This window comes from Schistocerca cancellata, chromosome 9 (assembly GCF_023864275.1).
Source record: "Schistocerca cancellata isolate TAMUIC-IGC-003103 chromosome 9, iqSchCanc2.1, whole genome shotgun sequence".
Taxonomy (NCBI): Eukaryota; Metazoa; Arthropoda; class Insecta; order Orthoptera; family Acrididae; genus Schistocerca; species Schistocerca cancellata.
This window is the reverse complement of record NC_064634.1, coordinates 69,602,298-69,628,026: the sequence shown is the minus strand read 5'-3', so window position 1 is coordinate 69,628,026 and position 25,729 is coordinate 69,602,298. Positions and strand designations below refer to the sequence as shown.

Here is a 25,729-nt window from a genome sequence, read left to right as displayed (position 1 = left end):
TGACCCAAGTGATTGGGAAACTGACAACAGTTCACTGAGCACGTTCATCAAGTGGAAACAGAGTAACTCCTCCTGATCAAAAACTGGGTCAGACTGGCTGGAAGATGGGAGAGCACAGCAGGGTCCACATGTTTAGCCATAGCAGTTGTACCGAGAGAGGAATGACACCCGACGTTGAAGGTGATGCACTGCATTGTCTGGCAATGACGCTGAGGAGTTAAAGAGCAAAACTAACAGCTTGTGATCTGTGAGGAGATGGAATTTTATGCCGTACAGGAAAACATGAAACTTCTTTAAGGCATAAATAATGGTGAGGGCTTCTTTCTCTGTTTGTGGATATTTAGTGTGCGCCAATTTAAGCATCTCTGATGCATATGCAATAAACCGCTCAGAGCCATCAGAATATTTATGAGCTAACACTGCCCCCCAGCCCATGTTGGGCTAAATTTGTTGTTATCACTAAACATTGACCCGGTAGGTACGTTACCAGGAAGATACAGATTGTAACATAGATTTCAGTTTGGAAAATGCCATTTCACACACCAGTGACCAGTGGAAAGATATCCCCTCAGGCAGCAAGGCATGTAACAGCTGTGAAACTAACACTACCCCTGGTAAAAACTGATGATAATAAGCATTCTTACCTAAAAAGACCTGGAGTTCCTTGACAGATGTAGGACACAGAACGGACATTCTGACAAAGGGGTCTGATACCAGCACTAGAGAACCTAGAACCCAAGATAAACAATAGAAGGGTGAAAGAAGCAACACTTTTCCAAATTCTGTTTTAACCCGGCGGCCTGTAACATTGAAAAGAGCATATGTGAGCTGTTGAGATATTCAGCAGTGGAGGAGCCAGACATCACAATATCATCAACATAGTTAGCACAAACAGGCACACCCTGTGAGTTGTCCGAGAAATGGTTGAAAAATTGCTGGGGTGCTGGCCACACAAAATGGTAACCACAGGTATTGATACAAGCCAAAAGACATGTTAATGTCCAAGAGCCATTGAGAGTCAGCATCAACGGTAAGCTGCAAATATACATTGGAGAGGTCAATCTTGGAAAAATACTGACCAACAATGAGCTCAGCAAAAAGTGCTGCAAGAGATACGTGTCAATGGTAGACTGAGCATTGACAGAAACTTTGAAATCAGTGCAAAGGAGTAACCGTCCCAACATCATCTTGACAATGACTAAGAGGGTAGTTCATTTGCTGGATGCAATTGGTTGGATGACCCAGAGGCCCAGAGGTGGTCGAGCTCTGCCTTGACCTGGTCATGGAGAGCCATCTGCACTGGACAAGCCTCAAAGAAATGGGGTCTGTGGCTGCAGGTTTCATGGTGATGTGGGCTTTGAAATTATCGGCACAATCCAAACCTGCAGAAAACAGGGAAGAAAATTCACAGAATTAAGTGTCAAGTTGTGTATAAGGCACATGACCAGAGACAAGATTAATTTCATCAGAAATGGGAAATCCAAAAAGGTTAAAGATGTCCAAACCTAACAAATTTTCAGTGAGTGATTATTCACCACCTGAAAAGTCAGTGGACGAACCACAGATTTCTATGTGACTGGGGCCAAGAAACTACCTAACATCAGAATGATTTGTTTATTGTAGGTGACTAATGTATGTGACAATGGCACTAAAGGGGGAGAACCAAAGTCCATGTACATTTGAAAGTTGAATAATGACACGGCAGCACCAGTATCAACTTGCATCTGCTAAATTCTCTGATAAACCTTGATATCAATAAAAAGCTTATTGGGTGCAACAAAGATTCATGACACACAACTGAAATCCATCTCGACATCAGTAATAGGCTGTTGGAATTTTGCATTACAAACAGGAGCAATGTGGCCCATTTTGTTGCACTGGCAGTAAACATCCCACCACTTAGGGAATCAAGCCTATCATGAGTGACAAAACACAATGGACAAAAGGGAAGCATGGAGCGCTTGCATTGTTGTTTATTTTCAGGCACTCTGTGCTGCTGCTGTGACCGTGGCTGCTGCAGTGAGTTGGGTCAGCTGCCAGGATGTTTTGCTCACGCACGGACCGCTGCCACGATATCGTGCCCCTGTGGATCGTCTGACAAACAGCAACAGCAAGTGGGTTAAACTTCTGCAACCTTGCACCACAATTCAATTTGAGCACCTGGAGCCCTCGATATCTCAGATTGTGCAATGGTCAGAACATCGGAGGGGGTTTCACATTGAAGGGTCCGTTCACGAACCTCACGATTGAGAGCCAAACAAATGATTGCATCATCAACCATTTGGTTGGCATATGACTCCTTATGTCTATCAGTGACGAAGTGACAACAATGGCTTAAACCGTGAAGCTCAGCTGCCCAAGTCTTATACGAATGTTCTAGTTTCTTGCGACACCATTAAAACTTGACTTGAGCAGCAGATGTGTGTCTGTTTACATTAGTATTTCGAAAGAAGGTTGCACATGTTATCAAATGAGAGTGAAGACTGTTCCTGCAAGCGGGCCAATTCACAAAGGAGTTGATACATGTGAGGCGATAACCAAAACAAAAAGAAAGCATGGCATAAGGCAACATCAGTCAATCCAAATACATGAAAATACTGCTGCAACCATTTTTCATAGGCTTCCCAATCTTCACCAGACTCATCATAAGCGGTAAATGGTTGGGGGATAAATGACTGGGGTAACGACAAGCAAAACAGAAGGTGCAAGGGGTGACGCGGCAGGTAATGTAGACAGAGACAGACCGGAACAGGCCAAAACAGAGGCATGCATTTGCAATACCTGGGTTTGACTCCTCCTGTTGACTGAGATGCTGAAACGCCACAGTAAGAACCACTTGTTGATCAACCAGCCAGCATAAAAACTCATCAGCAGCACTGTCAGACATCATAGGTGCAAGGGAGGGCCAACCAGAGACTGCAAACCACCCAGAGAACAAAACCACTCTCATTGTCACTTGTGTTGTAACTTGGACACACAACACAACCACAAATGTTAGAACAACTTTATTGGACTGTGGCACATATGCCAATCACCTTAACATACACTGAACAAGGTAAGATAAGGCAAATGTATGCAAGCAGTAATACCATGATAACTGAGTGCGAGCATAGTGCAGCAGGGTTCAAATAGGCACTTGCCCATGGCGGGCTCTATTGGAAGTTCACAGTATTGCTCTTTTGTGGCACATTCTCAGGGATGACAACACACTGCTAATGTGCACAGCTTTCAAGTGTGCGTGCATTACTTCAGTTACCTAACACGTTTCTTTCAAGGAAATTGGGAGAAATGGGGAGAAGTAAAAAGACTGTGGGTCTGTTAGTGGCATAGCGACTGTGTAGTACTTCCCTGTTCCCACTTCATCCTTACATGGTCCTCTATTCCACTAATGGAACCACGATCTTTTTACTTATCTCCTTCCCCTCCCCTCCCCCCTCTCCCCACTCTACCACCCTCTGTCTAACCTATTGACTGCATCTAGCTGCCGTACCCTCTCCCCCCCTCATCCCTGTATTTTCCCGCAAGCAGCACTTTACCGTCCTCCACCACTACCCTGCTATCTCTTCCCCTCTCCATCCCAGCCTCCTCCTTACCCACAACACCCAGATTGCTTCTCCCATCATGTGCTGCTGCTCACAATCTGATCTCAGCAGCCACAGACTGTGGTCATTAGCTATCTATCCTTTCCATAATACTGTCACTAATTAAAATTAACATGATGCATTTTGGCAGCACCATCTCTTCAACGGCCTTATTCTTAACATTTTACAATTTCCACTCTCACATGAGTCATTTTGCATACATCAGGGACAACCACGTGAGATTTACCCCACATTACTTCAGAAATCTTTCTCCTATCTCATGTTTTTCTTCAACACCACATTATTCACTTTTATGTTACAGCATTCCAGCTTTCCAAGACCATCAGACTCCCATCCTCTCTCACACATTTCATCAGTTCCTCATGTTCTCCGTGTATTACATCAAAAGAAAAATTCACTTGGATAAACTACAATTAAAAGGAGACAAAATGGCTGTCCAATATTAAACCTCAGGTTGCTAAATTCTAAGATACATAAAAATCTGGCAACAAGTAGTATATGTGATATGCACAGCAATTGAGTTGATAGTTCTTCCCTCTTTGTTGTTCTTTTTCTTAAATCTGTCTAAGGTTTCTTCCCCTCTGTGTTGATATAGAAGCTCTAATTTTTGCTGTCCTTCATTATGGACTGTATTGTCTCACCATCAAGCTCATTTTTGCTGTCCACAACCCACACCTTGTTGAGGAAAAAACTGAGAAGCAGTCACAGATACCCGCAGGCAGGCAACTAGAAATTGGATGGGTGCTAATTGGTTGCCTACCTGCAGGAGCCTAGGGCTACTTCACAGATTTTCTCTGTAGAGATGCATTTTTAAAATTCTCAATAAAAGTGGTTAGGTACCACTGATGGTTTTGCCAAACTGGGCAGTGTTAGAGGGACACCTTGCTGTTATTTTCAGACGTGTGTCGATCTAACACTCCTCCATGATCATCTCACAGGATGGCGTGAAACAGGAGTATTGAATAACTGTAATCACTCTTTGCTGCTTCGGATCACATTCAAATTCCGTTGAACAGTTTTCAACCGTCACTTAAGTTTAAACCCTCACACCAGACCGAAAACAACGATCACACAGAGCCACAAAGAGGTGAAATCTCATTCAATAGTATTGCTAGCACACTATGTCCTTTACAGAATGGTTGAAGCATCATGGTGATGTCAGCAGTATCCAAGACTGTCAAGAATGTCTTCCTGTTGCTCGTAAAACAGCAAACTGTCATTCTCGACCACGAAAGGGAATGAACGTCCCAAGGAAACGGGTGGCTTCATTGACGCCCTTTATACCATCGCCTAAGGCCTTTTCGTATGGATGCTGACCGGCAGTGTGTCTCAAACGTTTCCTTTGGCCACTCATAACAAAGCGGTTTGATTTCAATTCTGGGTGTCGCGTTTCAGATCTCCATCGCAGAAGCGTCAAAAAAAAGGTGTGAAATGTGGGTAAGAGGGTCTGTAAAGACATTCCTATCGCATGGCACGTCCATGGTGGAGTTAGGCAGAATTGCATTGAAATTTGGTGCCAACGTTGCCACCCACTTTACACATCACATGAACTTCTGAGCCCTGATCTTTTTTCGCATGTCGACACGTTGTTGTTCGAAGCATCGTCGAGCTCGAAGGCGACGTCGCAGGGCGCCTCGCGTTTGCAGCAGTGAAGAGGAATGTTGTAGGCACCTATGAGCCAAATTTCAAACTTATGTGTAGCAGTTGGAGACAATTACAGGATTTCGAAAAAAATAGTCTTTTGATTCTCTTGGGCAGTGCATGTTTTTTCCCAAAATTAATAATGTATTAATTTTTTCAACATTTTTCCTGACTTCACTGGACAATTTCAAATACAACAAAAAATTATGTGGTGTTCTAAACAAAGTGCGGAATGAAGGGTTAAACTGATTTGGCCTAGCGTTATTTTTGGTACCATTGTCGAGGTATTAAGCTGTTTGTTGCGGCGAACAATGTTTAAGGCAGATGCACTGAACGTCGTGGTAACGAGAGAAGGCCAAAAGTACTTGAATTTGTTGAACTGTACTATAGTAATGGAGCACTAAGCCGAAACTGATATGTTTTGACCAAAATTCTGATTTTCTTTCCTTCTATGCTGTCATTCGAACTTATCTCTGAATTCCCTAAATATCGCAGTTTTTTGAGAGGGATATTCAAAATAATACGATTGGATTTTTTTAAGGAAGAAATTTGCCACTGACAGTTTCATTTGGAGATGTATCGGCAGATCATAAGGCATATCTGTTTCGGAGATTTTACACACTTAACTGTGACAGCAGACACGATTCTTGGCTCTCCAGTGCACTGAGATGCCTGACTCGAAGAGACGAACAATAGAAGAAAGTGTATATCGTCCCCATTTCCATTTAGGAATCGGTAAGGTACGCGATGCTGAATGTTCGAGGATGGTTTGATTAAGTCTGTTAATTTCCATAAGATAATGGAACATTTACGTTGCGCTTGATTATTCCAAGGACCGTAAAAAGAAGTTCAACAATATACAGCATACAGGTCATTGTTGTCAGCCATATCAATTGGTATGTGTGTCGACTGCACTTGGAAATACGGAGTTTTATGCTGTAATTAAACATTTTCATTTGAAGGGTTGAACTGCCACGCATATCAAAACAGAACTGCAAGTTCACGCGGACTCTGCAACATCACTGACGACCATTTACTTTTGGATTAAATGAAATTAAAAGTGGTCGGGCAAGCACCAAAGACAAAGCGCGCTCCGGCCGTCCAAGTGAGGTCACCACAAAGCGAACCACTGACAAAATCCATGACATGGTAACGCAAGATCACAGAATAAAAATTCGTGGAACTTCTGAGACTGTAGGCATCTCAACTGGGGGAGTGCATAATATCCTGCACGCAGAACTGTCTACGAAGGTGTGTGTGAGGTGGGTGCCGCGAAGGAGGTATGTTTGGAATATGGTAGTGGAAAGCCTGGATGAAGAACAAGTGAAGCCAATGTTTTTGCCCCTTTTCTCAAGGAATTTGGCTGTTAGTGTCACCATGATAAAAAATTTCAACAAAGTGTGTTGTGGTCCAAGTATGGCTAATGCTTACGTATCAAAAGTCACACAGGTCACACATGTTATTTGCAATTTTAAATCAGAAGTCAGTGACATATAACTTCAAATATCTGGGCTGATTCTTTTGATACGTGAACGATTTTGAATTATGCGTTAAAAATATCGAAAAATCTGCTGGCAGAATACAAAACTATCACACACTATAGCGTCTTCCGTTACCACCTTCGCTCATCTGCACTCGATGGGGAGATGAGTACTTGGTTGAAAGCTGTCGTGTTTCTGTAATAGTTTTCAGGCTGCGTGCACATTTTTAGATGTTTTGCCAGATGAACTTCATTTCGTACACGGTCCCTCCAACCTGAAAACAGTCGTGAGAAAACTGGAGAAGCAATATTCTGAAAGTTTTTTTGTTTATAGCTTTCTGAATGAGTGACTGAAGTTGGCCATTGTCTTCAGTGACGTGTTTCAATATACCGGGTGATCAAAAAGTCAGTATAAATTTGAAACCTGAATAAATCACGGAATAACGTAGGTAGGGAGGTTCAAATTGACACACATGCTTGGAATGACATGGGGTTTTATTAGAACCAAAAAAATACAAAAGTTACAAAATGTCCGACAGATGGCGCTTCATCTGATCAGAATAGCAATAACTAGCATAAAAAAGTAAGACAAAGCAAAGATGATGTTCTTTACAGGAAATGCTCAATATGTCCACCATCATTCCTCCACAATAGCTGTAGTCGAGGAATCATGTTGTGAACAGCACTGTGAAGCATGTCCGGAGTTATGGTGAGGCATCGGCGTCGGATGTTGTCTTTCAGCATCCCTAGAGATGGTCGATCACGATACACTTGTGCCGGCCGTTGTGGCCGTGCGGTTCTAGTCGCTTCAGTCCGGAACCGCGCTGCTGCTACGGTCGCAGGTTCGAATCCTGCCTCGGGCATGGATGTGTGTGATGTCCTTAGGTTAGTTAGGTTTAATTAGTTCTAAGTTCTAGGCGACTGATGACCTCAGAAGTTAAGTCGCATAGTGCTCAGAGCCATTTGAACCATTTTGTACGATACACTTGCGACTTCAGTTAACCCCAAAGCCAATAATCGCACAGACTGAGGTCTGGGGGCCTGGGAGGCCAAGCATGGCGGAAGTGGCGGCTGAGCACACGATCATCACCAAACGATGCGCGCGCAAGAGATCTTTCACGCGTCTAGCCAGCAGGTGTTTATCAGCCAGGCTGGGGATGATGCGATTCTGTAACATGTCTGCGTACCTCTGACCCGTCACGGTAGCAGTTTTGCTGTCCAGCGCCATCTGTCGGACATTTTGTGAACTTTGTTTTTTTTTTTTGTTCTAATAAATCCCCACGTCATTCCAAGCATGTGTGTCAATTTTTACCTCTCTATCTACATTATTCCGTGGTTTATTAACTTTTCAAATTCATACTGACTATTTGATCACCCGGTATTTTTTTTTCAATGCACGAGTGCATTCCCTTGGGCGGCTTGTGACGTAATTACTTCTCGGCCTATCTGCATATATACTTCGCAAATCACTGTTAAGCACTGGGCGCCCGCATCTCGTGGTCGTGCGGTAGCGTTCTCGCTTCCCACGCCAGGGTTCCCGGGTTCGATTCCCGGCGGGGTCAGGGATTTTCCCTGCCTCGTGATGGCTGGGTGTTGTGTGCTGTCCTTAGGTTAGTTAGGTTTAAGTAGTTCTAAGTTCTAGGGGACTGATGACCACAGCAGTTGCGTCCCATAGTGCTCAGAGCCATTTTTTTTTTTTTTTTTTGAAGCACTGGGCAGAGGCATAACAAATTTTTCGCTTTTTGAACTGACAACTTTTTAGCACCTTTTTCGTCAGATCCTTGCACCTAAACTTCCTTGTTCTAACTGCAGCGTTGTCCTACTTGCTGGATGCTTTCCCCCTGCAGCGGTTCACGCTGCTCCGCGCCCCCTGTTATTCACTTCCCGTTGTGCCGCGCGGCGTACGTGCCGGGGCCCGCGTGCTGCTGAGTCGTCTCTCCCAGCACGTCTACTGCGCGTCACCTGCAGATAATCACCCATCTGCACAGCCTAGAACTGAATCGTTCACCCAAACACTGTTGTACCTAACAGAAAGCAAATTTTACAGCGTAACAAAAACCGTATTCACTCTTACTTATTCTGGCCTTCTGGACGCAGGCAGTACGTATGATGTCAAATGCCATTCCACAAATTGTTATAACTGTTCTTACACAACTGATCATGTTACTTCTGAGAAAACAGCAACATTTTAATTTTCTGGCCGATCAAAGTTGTATCTGCGTAGCTACAACGTTGTACTGCCGAAATACACCTGTTTTTCTGTGTTACTCATTGCAGAAAGCTTATTTTGAGAAAATTCAACAAAACAAGTCAAACAGACACTATGTTTAATGCGGCACAAATCTGCATTGGTAGCGGCAGAAGACACTGAGAAATGTAACAATCTCTGCTGGAATTACTTTGAACATACAGTGTGCTGCACTAAGACATGCAAATATTTTAATATGTTATTGTACAAGTAAAACTAAAGAAAAAAGTTCATGTAAACATAGATCTGCAAATGTTTAGTTAAAGAGTTACGGCTAATAAAAGATTTTGCTTGGAACATAGCAACTTCGCTAATATGAAGCCATCGCAAAACCGTACCAGGTTAAACTAAAGCACGATTTCCACTTATTTTGTTGTTATTGATTATCTGCAGTAGTTTCCCAGAACATCCATAGAAGCAAAGACGTAATTTCGTAAAATTAATTTATTAACTACTTGGCCCAATTGCTTTTTTAAATTCCAGACAACTGCACAAAGTTTTCAAAATAAGTTGTAGAGAATTTAATTTTGGAAAAATGATGGCAATAACGTTAACTGATACTGTATGAATGTGTCAGATAATCTGCTTTTATTAATACCACAGCACATAGCTGAATTCGTGTTAAATCGGAAGGAACAAATCTCAGTGTTAAGGAAGTTGTACAGTGTGCATACAATTTCACAAAACATTCACAATAAATGTTCAAAAATGCCTCCACCGGGTTCAATGCATTCAGCTGCACGTGTCTGAACAGATTTTGTTGCTTGTTTCAGTTTCACAGAGTTGTTCTTAATTTCATCTGTTGCATTCATAATGCGAGCAAATGGTTCAAATGGCTCTGAGCACCATGGGACTTAACATCTGAGATCATCAGTCCCCTAGAACTTAGAACTACTTAAACCTAACTAACCTAAGGACATCACACACATCCATGCCCGAGGCAGGATTCGAACCTGCGACCGTAGCAGTTGCGCGGTTCCGGACTGCGCGCCTAGAACCGCGAGACCACCGCGGCCGGCCCGACTGAGCAACCCAAGCACGACTCACCCCCCCGTCCTCAGCTTTAATTCCGCCAGTATCTCGTCTCCAACCTTCCAAACTTTACAGAAGCTCTCCTGCGAACCTTGCAGAACTAGCACTCCTGAAAGAAAGGATATTGCGGAGACATGGCTCAGACACAGCCTGGGGGTTGTTCCTAGAATGAAATTTTCACTCTACAGCGGAGTGTGCGCTGATATGAAACTTCCTGGCAGATTAAAACTGTGTGCCGGACCGAGACTCGAACTCGGGACCTTTGCCTTCTGCGGGCAAGTGCTCTACCAACTGAGCTATCCAAGCACGACTCTTTCAGGAGTGCTAGTTCTGCAAGGTTCGCAGCAGAGCTTCTGTAACGTTTGGAAGGTAGGAGACGAGGTACTGCCAGAAGTAAAGCTATGGGGACGGGGTGTGAGTCGTGCTTCGGTAGCTCAGTTGGTAGAGCAGTTGCCCGCGGAAGGCAAAGGTCCCGAGTTCGAGTCTCGGTCCGGCACACAGTTTTAATCTGCCAGGAAGTTTCAGGAAGGTAACTTCTTGTGTCACAAAGCAGCAGTGGCTCGAGGATCGTAGCTGCAAACTCATGCTTATGTCTCGGCTACCCAATCCCGCCTGATCTGAATTTGATGGAACTCATCGGTCGCGTTGCTGGGCACCATCTCCACGGTCACAAACCACCTGCCCGTAATTTACGAGGATTGCGTGACCTTTGCGTAGATGTAGCTATCTGGTGCCACATACCTCCGGAAATCTATCAAGGACTTGTCGAAACTGTGCCACGGAGATTCGCTACTGTACTTCAGTCCAGAGGCGGATCAACAAACTCTTACACTGAAGGCCATAATGTCTTGATTCGTCATGGTAAACACGCATTTTAGTAGTTGCAAAGACGGGTTTGAAGTAACTTACAATCAGAATTTAAGAGACCTTTGGAAGACTTAAGATCAAATAAGGCAGAAGGGATAGATAACATTCCATCAGAGTTTCTAAAATTATTGGGGGAAGTGGCAACAATACAACTATTCACGTTGGTTGTAGAATGTACGAGTCTGGGGACATACTATCTGACTTTCTGAAAAATATTATCTACACAATTCCGAAGACTGAAAGAGCTGACAAGTGCGAGAATTACCGCAGAAAGAGCTGACAAGTGCGAGAATAACCGCAGAATCAGCTTACAGCTCACGCATCCAAGTTGTTGACAAGAACAACACACAGAAAAATGGAAAAGAAAATTGAGGATGTGCTACATGACGATCAGTTTGGCTTTAGAAAATGGAAAGTAACCAGAGGGGCAATTCTGACGTTGCCGATGATAATGGAAGTAGGACTAAATAAAATCAAGACACGTTCATAGGATTTGTTGATCTGGAAAAAGCATTCGACAATGTAAAATGGTGCAAGATGTTCGAAATTCCGAGAAAAATAGGGATAAGCTATAGGGAGGGACTGGTAATATACAATATAAAGGGTGAAAAGTATTTAAACCGACAAACTCTGGGAGGTTGTAGGGGACATCAAAACAAATATTTTTCCCTAATGTCATTTTTTCCTATGAGGAGTATTTAAACCGGTAGAGGAACTGTGCTCTGTGTGGATATTCAACTGGTTCCAGGTTGTGGACACACTGTAAGTGAAATGGACGTAACAATTGCTCTCGAAGGACTGTTCTTACATTCGTCAGATTCGTCCCCATGTTAAGTGCAATTGCACGAGTGCTGATTGAAAGATCCCGCTCCACATGCTGCAAGACAGCTTCCTCAAATTGCAGCGCTCTTACCGTGCGACGGTTTCCCTGTCCAGGTAATCTGCTAAATGACCCATCTCAAGCAGACGTTGGTACACAGCAGCAAAGGTCGTATGATCCGGGATACGGCGATTAGGATATTGTTGTTGATAAACCCGCTGTGCAGCTCGTCCGTTGTGGTGCGCTACGCAGTACGCACCAACCATATCAGTGTACTCACTCCAGGTGTATCGCTCCATTAGTAAACAGAGACAATGCACTACTACACTGGTGGACAGCAGTTGCCTACAACTGAAGAGCGTAATACGCCCTCTAACAACAGAAGAGCGTAATACGCCCTCCATCGGTTTAAATAATCCTCATAGGCAGGCGCGGCTCGTGGTTTCTATACTGGGGAAGGCTGCGGCATTTATCAATCGGAGCCAATATAGATCTCTGGTTACGTTACAGATTAGTCTGACATAAACAACTAAGAATTCAGGGGGAGGGGGGTGGGCAGATCACTCTCTACCCATAATTCTACGTACTGTGTCTTCTATAATCAGGTATTTATTAAATATCATTAGAAGCTAACTTCGAGTTAAAATCTTTGGTTAGTGTTTTTATACGTCATCATTACATTTTCTGACACTTTGCAGCAAATCATATGAAAAGACGCGTTTCGGAGAGGCCTTTAATGCGATGAATGTTAACTTTGCAGCTGCTTAATATTGTTGGTGTTTTCAGTTCTAAATTTAAGGCATTTATTGTAGTTTACCTCCAAAGCTCGAAGTTAAGTGTTTTTCACTGGAATTACGTTTTTTCACCTTTGCGTGAAAATTCTTTAAGTCAGTGATACCAGTTTCAGTCCGGGCACTGTCAGTACTATTTGTACGAAGACAGGTGAAACAGACAAATGCATTTTTCACTTCACAACCACACAACCACTCAGCTGCATCGTACATTGCTCTATTAAAACTGCGTTTGTATCCTTGCCTAGATTTTCACTGTTTCTGTTCTTGATTGATCGTTAGATCGGGTCTGGGTGCACCAAGTTCTTTCACTTGCATCCTATGTCCGTGTTCCAAGTTTTTATCTACTAAATTGTACACTGAATTCATATTGCGCTGGTTTCACACTCGCGGTATGTCGCAGATATTCACAAGCAAGTAAAACTCACTAAAATCTTGCAAAATACACTCCGAAAAAGAAACTTGCTATATCACACGATATCGACAAAAGCAGTCAGCATCAGCAAGCAAGGAAAGTAAAGTCACGGGACAAATTTCGCGCGCTTTGTCCTCTAATCACTTATGAAACTCTCGCTAGATGGCAGTACTGTTGTTACGGTTAGAGAGCCTGTAGTTACCGTAGTCTAGTGCACTCTGGCGGGATATTTGCAAACTTATTCTAAATGTGGATAAAATAGCCAATGGTAGAAACAAAACAACTATGTAAAACATTATCAAAACAATAATACTAAACGTCGATTAATGACGCATTGAGGCGTAGTAGAGATGTGCAGAGACAGAGATTGGATAGCGAAGTTTCGGCCACTCTGCATTCCTTCCTTACATAGATAGTGGAACGTGAAAAACGTGTGGTGGTTGGTATGACACCCTTAGGCTGCACGCTCTGAGCCTTCGGGTCGCCCATAAAGAGCGGTACTATGTAGAAGCCACGCCCCCAAACCGCTACTACATGCAGCTTACGGACGTTCCAATGCGCAGCCTAAACACTACTAATCGTTCGGAAAACATCTATCGATACAAACAGTTCCAAAAACGTTGACAGTCGTTATTTTAGTCGGAATGGGAAATGTGCGAAATTCGTCCTGATAATTTAAATTTTGTAATATGTTCTTGCGCAATTTACTTTAACGTATATTTTGGGGCGGCTCCGCCTCAGAGCCTTTAATTACGAGCCGCGCCTGCTCATAGGAAAAATGACATTAGGGAAAAATATTTGTTTTGATGTCCCCTGAAACCTCCCAGAGTTTGTCGGTTAAAATACTTTTCACCCTGTATACAAGAGCCAAGAAGGAATAATATGAGTGGACGACCAAAACGAAGTGCTCGGATTAAAACAGGTGTAAGACATGGATGTAGTCTCCCCCCCCCCCCTCTTCCTACTGTTCAATCGGTACATCGAAGAAGCAATGATGGAAATAAACGGAAGATTCAGGAGTGGAACCACCTCTGTCGGGCACCTCTGTTGGCACCTTCCAGCTCATTCTCTCTTCCTTCAAGTCTCGCAGCAGTCCGAGCTGCGAAAGTTGGTTATTCAGGGTGGCCACATTAACGTGACTGGACAGTGTAAATCTTTAAGCACGCTCGTTCCTGTTGCCACAAGGGCAGTTTGGTATCGACGCTTGCGTCAGACACAGCTGTGGTTACCTTTTCCCTGGGCCGGTGCTCGTCATCGGAGTCGCTGTCGGAGTCCGAGTCTGAGAGGTGGCGCTCCAGGGCGCTGGGCCGGCCGGCCGCCTCCTTCCGGTACAGCCGCGCCGGGAAGCTCTGCAACAAAGAGGTAGGCAATACGTGAAACTTCTGTCTGCTGCATCGTCATCGGCTTAAGAGGCTCCGGAAAGGCTCAAAATCATGAAAAGTTCAATTTTTACTTTTTTGCGTTTTCTGAATCTGCAGACTATTACCTTTTAATAGATATATAATTTATTCAACTCCGAAGACTACAACTATTTTTAATTTTTTTTTGAAATGTGTTCTACATGGGCGTGACCGACTGTGGCGCTGTTAAACTGCTGTCAAATGGTGTTATTATTAACGTCCGTGTTCATCAGGTACATTTTAGTGATGTGAGATAAAGTATGTGTTGTGGCTAACCTATGATGGTTCAATATATATCGCTGGTGTGATTGTCGATTGTTTCATGTTTATTTACTCTGTCGTTATCTCGAAAATATTCGTAATGAATTCTGTTTCTTGAGTCACTGTTTTGTTGAAGTATAATAATGAGTAAAAGTAAAGTCTTAATTCGACTACATTCCATTATCCTCGTTTTGCTTTTGTTGACGTTCACCTTGTATCCTCCTTTCAAGACACTGTCCATTCCGTTCAACTCCTCTTCCAAGTCCTTTGCTGTCTCTGACAGAATTACAATGTCATCGGCGAACCTCAACGTTTTTATTTCTTCTCCATGGATTTTAATACCTACTCCGAATTTTTCTTTTGTTTCCTTTACTGCTTGCTCAATATACAGATTGAATAACATCGGGGAGAGGCTACAACCCTGTCTTACTCCCTTCTTAACCACTGCTTCCCTTTCATGTACCTCGACTCTTATAACTGCCATCTGGTTTCTGTACAAATTGTAAATAGCCTTTCGCTCCCTGTATTTTACCCCTGCCACCTTTAGAATTTGAAAGAGAGTATTCCAGTCAACATTGTCGAAAGCTTTCTCTAAGTCTACAAATGCTAGAAACGTAGGTTTGCCTTTCCTTAATCTTTCTTCTAAGATAAGTCGTAAGGTCAGTATTGCCTCACGTGTTCCAGTATTTCTACGGAATCCAAACTGATCTTCCCCGAGGTCGGCTTCTACCAGTTTTTCCATTTATCTATAAAGAATTCGCGTTAGTATTTTGCAGCTGTGACTTATTAAACTGATAGTTCGGTAATTTTCACATCTGTCAACACCTGCTTTTTTGGGATTGGAATTATTTTTAAACCATACTTGTAACCAATTGCTGTTACAAATTCTTGTAACTGTACTACTACAGCCATGGTTCACGTAATTCCTAATTTCGACGAGATAGCATTAAGGGGCTCCGGAAAGGCTCAAAATCATGAAAGTTCAATTTTTACTTTTTTGCGTTTTCTGAATCTGCAGACTATTACCTTTTAATAGATATATAATTTATTCAATTCCGAAGAGTACAACCATCTTTAAATTTTTTTTGTAATGTGTTCTACATGGGCGTGACCCACTGTGGCGCTGTTAAACTGCTGTCAAATGGTGTTACTATTAACGTCCGTGTTCATCAGGTACATTTTAGTGATGTGAGATAAAGTATGTGTTGTGGCTAACCTATTTTCAGAGACTTAGCAGCACCTGAACTGTTGAAAAAGTGTATTCACGGAAAAACTCAAAACCCCAATGAAAGTGTAAATAGTGTTATATGGTCGAGAATCCCCAAGACTGTATTTGTTGGAATAGAAACACTTCACTTTGGTGTGTATGATGCTGTTGCGACTTTCAATGATGGCAACATTGTAAGGTGTAAGGTATTTAGAAATATGGGAATGAAGATAGGTTCTAACATGGTTCGAGCGATGCTTGCTTTAGACAAGGAACGCCTTCGGGCTGCAGACAGGGCTGTAAAGAGTCTAGAAATACAAGCAAGAGTAAACAGGAGGAGGAACAAGAGGAAGCTGCAGGAGGAGTTTGCAGAGGATGAAGATAATCCATCCTATGGACCTGGAATGCACTAAAAAGTTAATCCAATCTTTGTCGCTCGATTCCCAAAACTTTTATTTTCTCATACTAATTACATGTTTTCTAAGGATCTTCCAAACATATTTGTTTCAAACTTTCAGTAAATGTTACACAGTACCTTCTGCATAATTTAACACAGCCTTTTTCCAAAAAACTGTATATTTTTGAATATATAAATAAAAAAATTGCAAAAAAATGTGAATTTCATTACAATTGAAAAAAATCATCTTTAATAACTGAACTAAAACTTTGTAAAATCCCTGTGTTAAGTTGTAGCCCATATTCCAATAAATAATCTGTAAAAAGTTCAACTTCCTACCTCAAATACTTTGTGAGGAAAGATGTAATTTATAAGCGTTATTTTAACATTGCAAGTAAAGGGCGTTCCGGAGCCCCTTAACGTCCGTATTACGCTGTAAAAGATCATCGACAAACGTCTTTGTCAAAGGTATGTCAGACTTCTTCGAGGTATTTTCTGTGATTTGTCAAAGGCATTCGATTGTGTGAACCATAACATCCTTTTGAATAAATTAGAATTCTATGGTGTCACGGGCAGTGCTGCAAAATGGTTCACGTCATACCTCGCTAACAGGAAACAAAGGGTGTCAGTGCAAGGGACTAGTGAATTAAGTCATCAGTCATCATCAGAATGGGAAGGAATTACATGTGGTGTCCCACAAGGATCCATCTTAGGGCCATTGCTTTTTCTTGTGTACATTAATGATCTCTCATCAGTTACACTGCCAGAAGCAGAGTTCGTTTTGTTTGCAGATGACACAAGTATTGCAATAAATAGTATGTCGAGTGTAGTTTTAGAAAGATGTACTAATGATATTTTCATGGATATTAATAAATGGTTTACAGCCAACACACTGACATTAAACTTCGAAAAGACTCACTATATGCAATTCAGAACCTGTAAAAGGTTTCCACCCAGCATATGCATAAACTATGAAGAAGAGCAGATAGAAGAGGTTGACAGTCTTAAATTACTGGGATTACAACTTGATAATAAATTCAGTTGGGAGGAGCACACCACAGAAATGCAGAAACGCCTTAACAAATCTGTATTTGCAATTCGAGTGTTAGCAGACATAGACGACATAAAAATTAAAAAGCTTGCATACTTTCATTCCATAATGTCATATGGTATAATATTTTGGGGTAACTCTTCAAGCCAAACAAAAGTTTTCAGAGTCCAAAAGCGTGTAATACGTATTATTTGTGGAGTAAATTCATGGACGTCCTGTAGAAACCGCTTCAAAGAACTGGGTATACTAACTACTGCCTCTCAGTATATTTACTCCTTAAAGAAATTTGTCCAACATAATATATCTCTTTTTCCAACAAACAGCTCAGTTCATACATACAATACCAGGAACAAAAATGATCTGCACAAAGACTTAAAAGCACTTACTTTAGTTCAAAAAGGGGTCCACTGCTCAGGAACACACATCTTCAATAATTTGCCACCAAACAAAAAAAATTTAGTTACAAATAAAGATCAGTTTAAAAGGAGCCTGAAGGACTTACTAGGGGCCAACTCCTTCTACTCTATTGACGAATTTTTTAATAGAAACAAATGATGTATTGTATATATTCATACTATTAGTATTGTTATTTCAGCTTTTTTTAAAAAAAAAAATATTGACATGTTCTACATCCACGAGAATCTCCTCAGCACGGATCTATGGATCGAAAAACTAATCTAATATAATCTAATCTAATCTAATCTAAACTACTTCACGCTATTGTAAAATTTTTCGTCGTCATTGCTCCGGAATGGATGCCGAACAGTTACTCGTCAATACAGCATCACTTAATATATGCTAGTGAGCGCGTTTCTTAAGGGGCTGCGGAAAGGCTCAAAATCATGAAAAGTTCAATTTTTACTTTTTTGCGTTTTCTGAATCTGCAGACTACTACCTTTTAATAGATATATAATTTATTCAATTCCGAAGACTACAACTATTTTTAAATTTTTTTTGAAATGTGTTCTACATGGGCGTGACCCACTGTGGCGCTGTTAAACTGCTGTCAAATGGTGTTATTATTAACCAATAATAATAATAATAATAATAATAATAATAATAATAATAATAATAATAATAATAATAATAATAATAATAATAATAATAATTATTATTATTATTATTATTATTATTATTAATAACTGAACTGTTGAAAAAGTGTATTCACGGAAAAACTCAAAACCCCAATGAAAGTGTAAATATTGTTATATGGTTGAGAATCCCCAAGATTGTATTTGTTGGAATAGAAACACTTCACTTTGGTGTGTATGATGCTGTTGCGACTTTCAATGATGGCAACATTGTAAGGTGCAAGGTATTTAGAAATATGGGAATGAAGATAGGTTCTAACATGGTACGAGCGATGCTTGCATTAGACAAGGAACGCCTTTGGGCTGCAGACAGGGCTGTAAAGAGTCTAGAAATACAAGCAAGAGTAAACAGGAGGAGGAACAAGAGGAAGCTGCAGGAGGAGTTTGCAGAGGATGAAGATAATCCATCCTATGGACCTGGAATGCACTAAAAAGTTAATCCAATCTTTGTCGCTCGATTCCCAAAACTTTTATTTTCTCATACTAATTACATGTTTTCTAAGGATCTTCCAAACATATTTGTTTCAAACTTTCAGTTTCTGCATAATTTAACACAGCCTTTTTCCAAAAAACTGTATATTTTTGAATATATAAATAAAAATTGCAAAAAAATGTTGTGAATTTTCATTACAATTGAAAAAAAATCATCTTTAATAACTGAACTAAAATTTTGTAAAATCCCTGTGTTAAGTTGTAGCCCATATTCCAATAAATAATCTGTAAAAAGTTCAACTTCCTACCTCAAATACTTTGTGAGGAAAGATGTAATTTATAAGCGTTATTTTAACATTGCAAGTATAGGGCGTTCCGGAGTCCCTTAAAGTGAAAAAGAAATGGAAACAATTGTTGGTAAAACTGTGGATAGCTGTTATTTTGTCCCATTTTCCGATTGCAGTAAACCACAAAAAGACGACGGCAGGGGGAGAGGGAGAACACGCATCCAAATATCGCATAAAATACCTAAGAAAATATCTCCACTTGATAGTAAGAGTAATTCTTGAAACGTGTCATACCAAGCTTTATCAAATATGTGATTGGGGCAGAGTTTTTTATTTAAATCACGAATGCCATGTCTGCTAAATATCATCTTATGGTTCCGTTAAAATTCTTAGCAACAGGCGAAAGCTATTCCAGCTTGCAATATACTACTCACATGCCCCAGTAATTTCGCGTATTATTCCAGAAACACGTGAACAAATATACATATACACTGAGGACCCAAAGAAATTGGTATAGGCATGCGTATCCAAACACGGAGTATGTAAACAGGCAGAAGACGTTGCAGTCGGCAACGCCTATGTAAGACAACAAGTGTCTGGCACCGTTGTTAGATCGGTTACTGTTGCTACAATGGCAGGTTATCAATATTTGAGTGAGTCTGTACGTGGTGTTTTAGTCGGCGCACGAGCGATGTGACACAGCATCTCCGAGGTAGTGAATAAGTGGGGGTTTTCCCTTACGACCATTTCACGAGTGTACCGTGAATATCACGAATCCGGTAAAACATCAAATCTCCGACATCGCTCGGCCGGTAAAAGATCCTGCAAGAACGGGACCAACAACGACTGAAGAGAATCGTTCAACGTGACACAAGTGCAATCCTTCCGCAAATTGCCGCAGATTCCAATGCTGGGCCATCAACAACTGTCAATCATCGATATGGGTTTTCTCAGCCGAAGGCCCGCTCCACACAAAGCTTTACGCCTCACCTGGGCCCGTCAACACAGATATTGGGCTGTTGATGACTCGAAACTTGTTATCTAGTCGGACGAGTCTCGTTTGAAATTGTATCGAGGGGATGGACTTGTACGGGTATAGAGAGAACTTCATGACTCCATGGACCCTGCATGTCAGTAGAGGACTTTTTAAGCTGGTGGAGGCTCTGTAATGGTGTGGGACGTGTGCAGTTGGGGTGATATGGGAGCCCTGATACGTCTCGATGTGGCGCTGACCGGTGACACGTATGTCATCATCCTGTCTGATCACCTGCATCCATTCACGTCCATTGTGCATCCTGCGGACTTGGGCCATTCCAGCACGTTCGGACTTGTTACAGAGTGGCTCCACTCTTCTGAGTTTAAACATTTCCACTGGCCACCAAACTTCCCAGACATTAACATTGAGCATATATGGGATGCTTTGCAACGTGCTGTTGAGAAGAGATCTCCACCCCCTCGTACTCTTACGGATTTATGGACAGCCCTGCAGGATTCATGGTGTCAGTTCCCTCCAGCACTACCTTCAGACTTTAGCCGAGTCCATGCCACGTCGTACTGCGGCACTTCTGCGTGCTCGCGGGGGCCCTAAGCGATATTAGGCAGGTGTACCAGTTCCCTTGGCCCTTCAGTGTAGATCGTTCTTCAGAGATCCATTCATATATGTCGCGTTAATACTGGCTGTCACACGAGAAGGGACTGATAGTGGTCGAGCACTTGATGCAAGTATGTTTCTACATTGCGAGGGCCGGCCGCTGTGGCCGAGCGGTTCTAGGCGCTTCAGTCCGGAACTGCGCTGCTGCTACTGTCACAGGTTCGAATCCTGCCTCTGGCAAGGATGTGTGTGATGTCCTTAGGTTAGTTACGTTTAAGCGACCAATGCTGTAGTTCGGCTCAAAGATGCTCGATGCAGTTCGGGTCGGGATTGTGAAGCGGCCAGTTGATTCAATGCGCCATTTCATTCCAAGCACTTCGTAGTAGCCGGCCGCTGTGGCCGAGCGGCTCTAGGCGCTTCAGTCTGGAACCACGCGACCGCTACGGTCGCAGATTCGAATCCTGCCTCGGGTATGGATGTGTGTGATGTCCTTAGGTTAGTTAGGTTTAAGTAGTTCCAAGTTCTAGGGGACTGATGACCTCAGATGTTAAGTCCCATAGTGCTCAGAGCCATTTGAACCATTTTGAACTTCGCAGTAGCCGTTGCGGACTGTAGCGTGATCAAGATGTAGAAAAGGTCCCATTTCACACTGTTTTGTTTAGTATGAGGAGCAGAAAAAGAAAAAAAAGGTCGAGCCGAAGGCCTGTAAACAGAAACTTGTATGGGGATGGCTTGATAAGGCAAATTTCCATGAAAGAACTGAACATTTTTGTTGAGCCTCCATGGTTGGTAAGTTTGATTATTTCAAGGATCGTATAAAAAATTACAATGATGTACAGCGTTCATTGTTAGCAGCCATCGAAATTTGTCATTGTGTCGACTGTGGCTGAAAATTGGGAAAACAAGAGTTTCCTACTGGTTTTTAACATTTTCATTTGAAGGGTGAACTGCCGCACAAATCAAAACAGATTTGAATGAGGTTCAAGCAGAGTCTGCACCATCGGTGAAGACTGTTTACTTTTTGATTAATGAATTTAAACGTGGTCGGACAAGTACCAAAGACGAAACGCACTCAAGCCGTCCAATTGAGGTCACCATGAAGAAAACCACTGACAAAATCCGTGGTATGGTAATGGAAGATTCCCCAACAAAAGTTCGTGAGATTGATAAGACTGCAGGCATCTCAACCGAGCGAAGAGCATAATATCCTGCACAGAGAATCGGCTATGAAAAAGCTAGGTGGGTGCTGTCAATGCTAGCTGTCGACCAAAAGCGTATCCGGCACAACATTTCACACAATGTCTGGCAATGTTTAATCGCAATCCGCAACACTTTTTGCGCCGATCTGTGACTGATGAAGAAACATGGCTCCATTATTTCACACCAGAGTCAAAACGGCACTCAAAACAAGGACAAAGGCTGATGAAAGTACACTGAAGAAGACAAACCCGTTTTGTCAGCTGGTGAAATGATGGCCACAGTCTTTTTTCTTTTCCTTCTTTTTGATTCCCAAGGAATAATTCTCGTGGATTACTTGGAAAAAGGCATAAACCATAACTGTAACAAATTATGCTTGATTGTTGGATCGCTCGACGGCAGTGACCCTCCATGCTTCAGCTGGGCTCAAAGTGATGACATCATGTTTCGTCTCCAGCGGCCACTCGAGCCAGGAAATCATCTTCATTCATAGCATAGCGTCGCAAGTTGTTCGAGACAGTGTCCCATTCGACATGCTTTCTGCGCTGGTTGGTAGGTAGGGGGAAGCGGACCAAACAGCGAGGTCGTCGATCCCATCGGATTAGGGAAGGATTGGGAAGGAAGTCGGTCGAGCCCTTTCAAAGGAACCATCCTGGCCTTTGCCTGAAGCGATTTAGGGAGACCATGGAAAACATAATTCAGGATTGCAGGACGCGGGTTTGAACCATCGTCCTCCCGAATGCGATTCTAGTGTGCTAACCACCGCGCTATCTTGCTCGGTCCTGCGCTGGTTCAAAACTGTGAGGCATCCATTGGGCGTATACTTTGCAAAATCTCAAATTGTCCTTAATGATGGCGAGAACATTTCTGGCGTTCAATCCGATCTCTGCGACAATTATTGTTGCAGTAACTCGCAGCTCTTGAATAATGATTGCACCCACGTTCTATATAGTGGCACCGGCAATGCATTATAAGCTAACGACATCCATTCTTCCCTAATCACTTGTGCCATGCCGTGACCTTTGCAACGGACATACAGTGCTCTCCGTACGCTTGTGCCATTATTTGATGAATTTCCGTTTCCTGGAGTCCTTCCGCGTCAAGAAACGCACTACACGCCAGTTGCCCTTCTTATGAAGCCCCCGTTACACTACTTTCAGCACGACTGAATGCAGTGGACGATCAACGCATGAGTGTGTTCACTCTTGTAGTCACATGGGTTTGCGGCTGTGCCCCTCTAGCGGCAAGTGTGGGACCTCAGCGGTCTTACAGGGGTGGAACCTTCTTCCACAACGACATTGCAATGCTTTTAGAGGTTTTCATTTCATATTCTCCTGCTCGTTTTCTTTTTTGTTGCATCTTATGTGTTATTGTTTAAAATGTTTGTGAAAAATTCATTCCGCCACTGACGAAAACTTCGTGTGGATCCCAAACTGGGAGAGAACACCCAGGCCATCACACAGTTGGCTCTGGTATTGATCATCATCATCGTGGTCAGCCTTAGACATCCACTGCTCTGGACTTTTCCATGATTTACGGTCTTCATGTCAGTGTTGTAAAGGGTCTGCGATCCATTACCCGACGATAAACAATTTTTTTTTCCTTACACAGGTCGGTGGTAGGCACATAGCTAGCGCTAAGCGGGTAGAGAGACAATGAGTCGAGTCTGTGATGAGTTCGACTCATAGCTTCCAACCGTGCGGACATGTCCCTACGTGTAGGGACTTTTCATCTACATCTACATCTACATCTACATCTAAATGGTACTCTGATGTTCAGAATGTGCGCTGCAGGATTTGCGTTGTTAATAGCATTAGTGTCACGACTTTATGTTAGATGCCAGTACTGGAACGGCGATGTCTGGTTGGAACACAAGCGTGAGTGTTCATTGCAGTTGCAGTCAGTCAACGTGGGTCTGGACAACATACCCGTAAAGCTGTTTTATCAAAACAATAGCAATACTACTGCTACTCCTCGCGAGTAGACACCGTAAAGGAGAGAGGTACTCTTTCCGCACCGGGGTTTAAGAACATGATTCGGAAGTTCGAATTAACTAGCGGTTGGGGATTTCCTCCTGGAAGAGGCCGACGCGCAACTGAGCCACAAATCGTTGAAGAAGTTACTGTTACAATGGCTGAGAATGCTGGAAGCAATGTACGATCTTGAAGCAGTGCTCGAGCAGTGTCACGGCTGCTGAAGCTTCCAAGGTTCACCGTTCGAGAAGTGCTGCTAACGGTTGTGAAACGGTACCTGTTGTGCGGTTCCAGCTGTCGTGGATGCAGATGGGCGTCACATTAAGCAATATTTGTAACATGGAACGTAAGCATAGCACTAACAAACGTCACTCTCTCATATGGAAATTAAAATGTGTTTCTTTCAATAGTTTGTTCGTTATGTCTCTTCCTCCTGTTCTTACAAATGTTTCCACAAAGTTTCATCGTCCTAGGATCACTCGTTTGTCATGGGGAGCCCTCTCAAGTAGCGTAAGTTTAATTATAGACACCCTATACGAACAAAGACAGAAAAAAGGGGACGCACCATGTTTCGTCCTTGCCGATATCAACAAGGCATCTGCTCTTTTAGTGGCGGGACATGCTTCCCATCCAACATAATGGCTCTCCGTCCCAAATGGATAATTTTTTAATTTGAATCATAAGCAATACATGATTATTATCATTAAAAGCAAATTGAAACGTAACAGTCTAAAAGAGACTTATTAAACAATAAATTTTAACCATAAACAATAATTACTGACACCGAGGTGTATGGAAAAAGTGTGAAAAAGTTACAAAGAAAACTATTACGGAATCTTAATTACATTAATGTGTAGAAGTCCATTAATTGGTAGGAATATTTTATATGATATGAATCTTCTGTAATTAGTAAATATAACAAGTGCACTGTTAACATTTGACACCTAAGCGTTTATACACGATACAATTAGTATATAGACTAGAATTCACACGTGTGTCTGATATATAATAATCTAGGTAATCATTGAAATGTGTCATTTGTTTTAGGATGAGAGTTTTAATTTTTAATTAATGAAATAATAGTTTTAAACAATGCTGAGGATTGTTTGGGATTGTTACGAAAGTATAAATAGTTCAGCCATGTTGGCAAAGAGAGGAAGTCTGGTTTTGGTTGTTGAGGAGTTAGCATGTAGCTGCTCCTTTTGTATTGTAAGTATTGTTTGCCTTTGTAATAATACTTTAATTAAACTAAATTAACTCTCCACTAGTTGAGTTACATCGACTGTCAATGTACTCACAGGACGACGACTGCGGCAGATCATGAGTAACTGTGGACAACCCCAGTATTACGAGTAGTTAAGACAGGCTATAAAATGAAAGGAAGAATAATGAAGTTACTCTACTATTGGCCAGAATTTTGCAACTACAACTGCGCCCGGAGTTGCACGCAGTACATCACCTGTGTGAGATGCAGGACTCAGTCGACAATCCACAAGGTGCTCCATGGTGTGTGGTTCCCCGCAGTCGCAGATGGTATCCACAAGGAAGTGCCATTCTGGAGATTAGCTACTCTTCGCTCTTCCAACTCCAGCTCCAGAACGAAAAGTGTTGAGTGACCTCCACACGATCAGTTCATGCCCAGATGGGAAGGAGGTTTCGAATGGGGACGCCAGGTAGCGTTATTCTCAAGATGAGAAATCCACAGTTTCTTCCTTGCTGTAGTTGCTGCTCCTTACAAGATTGAAGTGGCCTTGAGGAAACTACCTTTGTACGTCAACCTCGGGGCTTCTGCCACGTGCCTATATAAGGGATAGGTTTCCTGGTCTGTTCTTTCCCCATTCGCAGTAACTTCACGACGCACATATGGTGCCGCAATGCCTGCTAACTGTAAGAATTTTACAAGTGGCGTGGGTTTCAGACACCTTGTAACAAGCCTACACGTTTTG

The 25,729-nt window shown here is 42.3% G+C and overlaps 1 protein-coding gene and 2 non-coding genes across 3 annotated transcripts in view; 1 reads left to right on the top strand and 2 right to left on the bottom strand.

Moving 5' to 3' along the window:
• Positions 1-25,729, bottom strand: part of LOC126101601 (sarcoplasmic calcium-binding protein) — a 165,545-nt gene that overhangs the window by 21,921 nt on the left and 117,895 nt on the right. The window contains exon 2 of the mRNA XM_049912278.1: positions 14,126-14,245. Within this exon, the coding sequence (XP_049768235.1) occupies positions 14,126-14,245 (120 nt within the window). The remainder of the gene's footprint in view (positions 1-14,125; positions 14,246-25,729) is intronic.
• On the bottom strand, positions 10,236-10,310 carry Trnal-cag (transfer RNA leucine (anticodon CAG)). Its single transcript has one exon. It is a non-coding gene; the product is annotated as a tRNA-Leu (tRNA).
• Positions 10,425-10,501, top strand: Trnap-cgg (transfer RNA proline (anticodon CGG)). The gene has a single exon. It is a non-coding gene; the product is annotated as a tRNA-Pro (tRNA).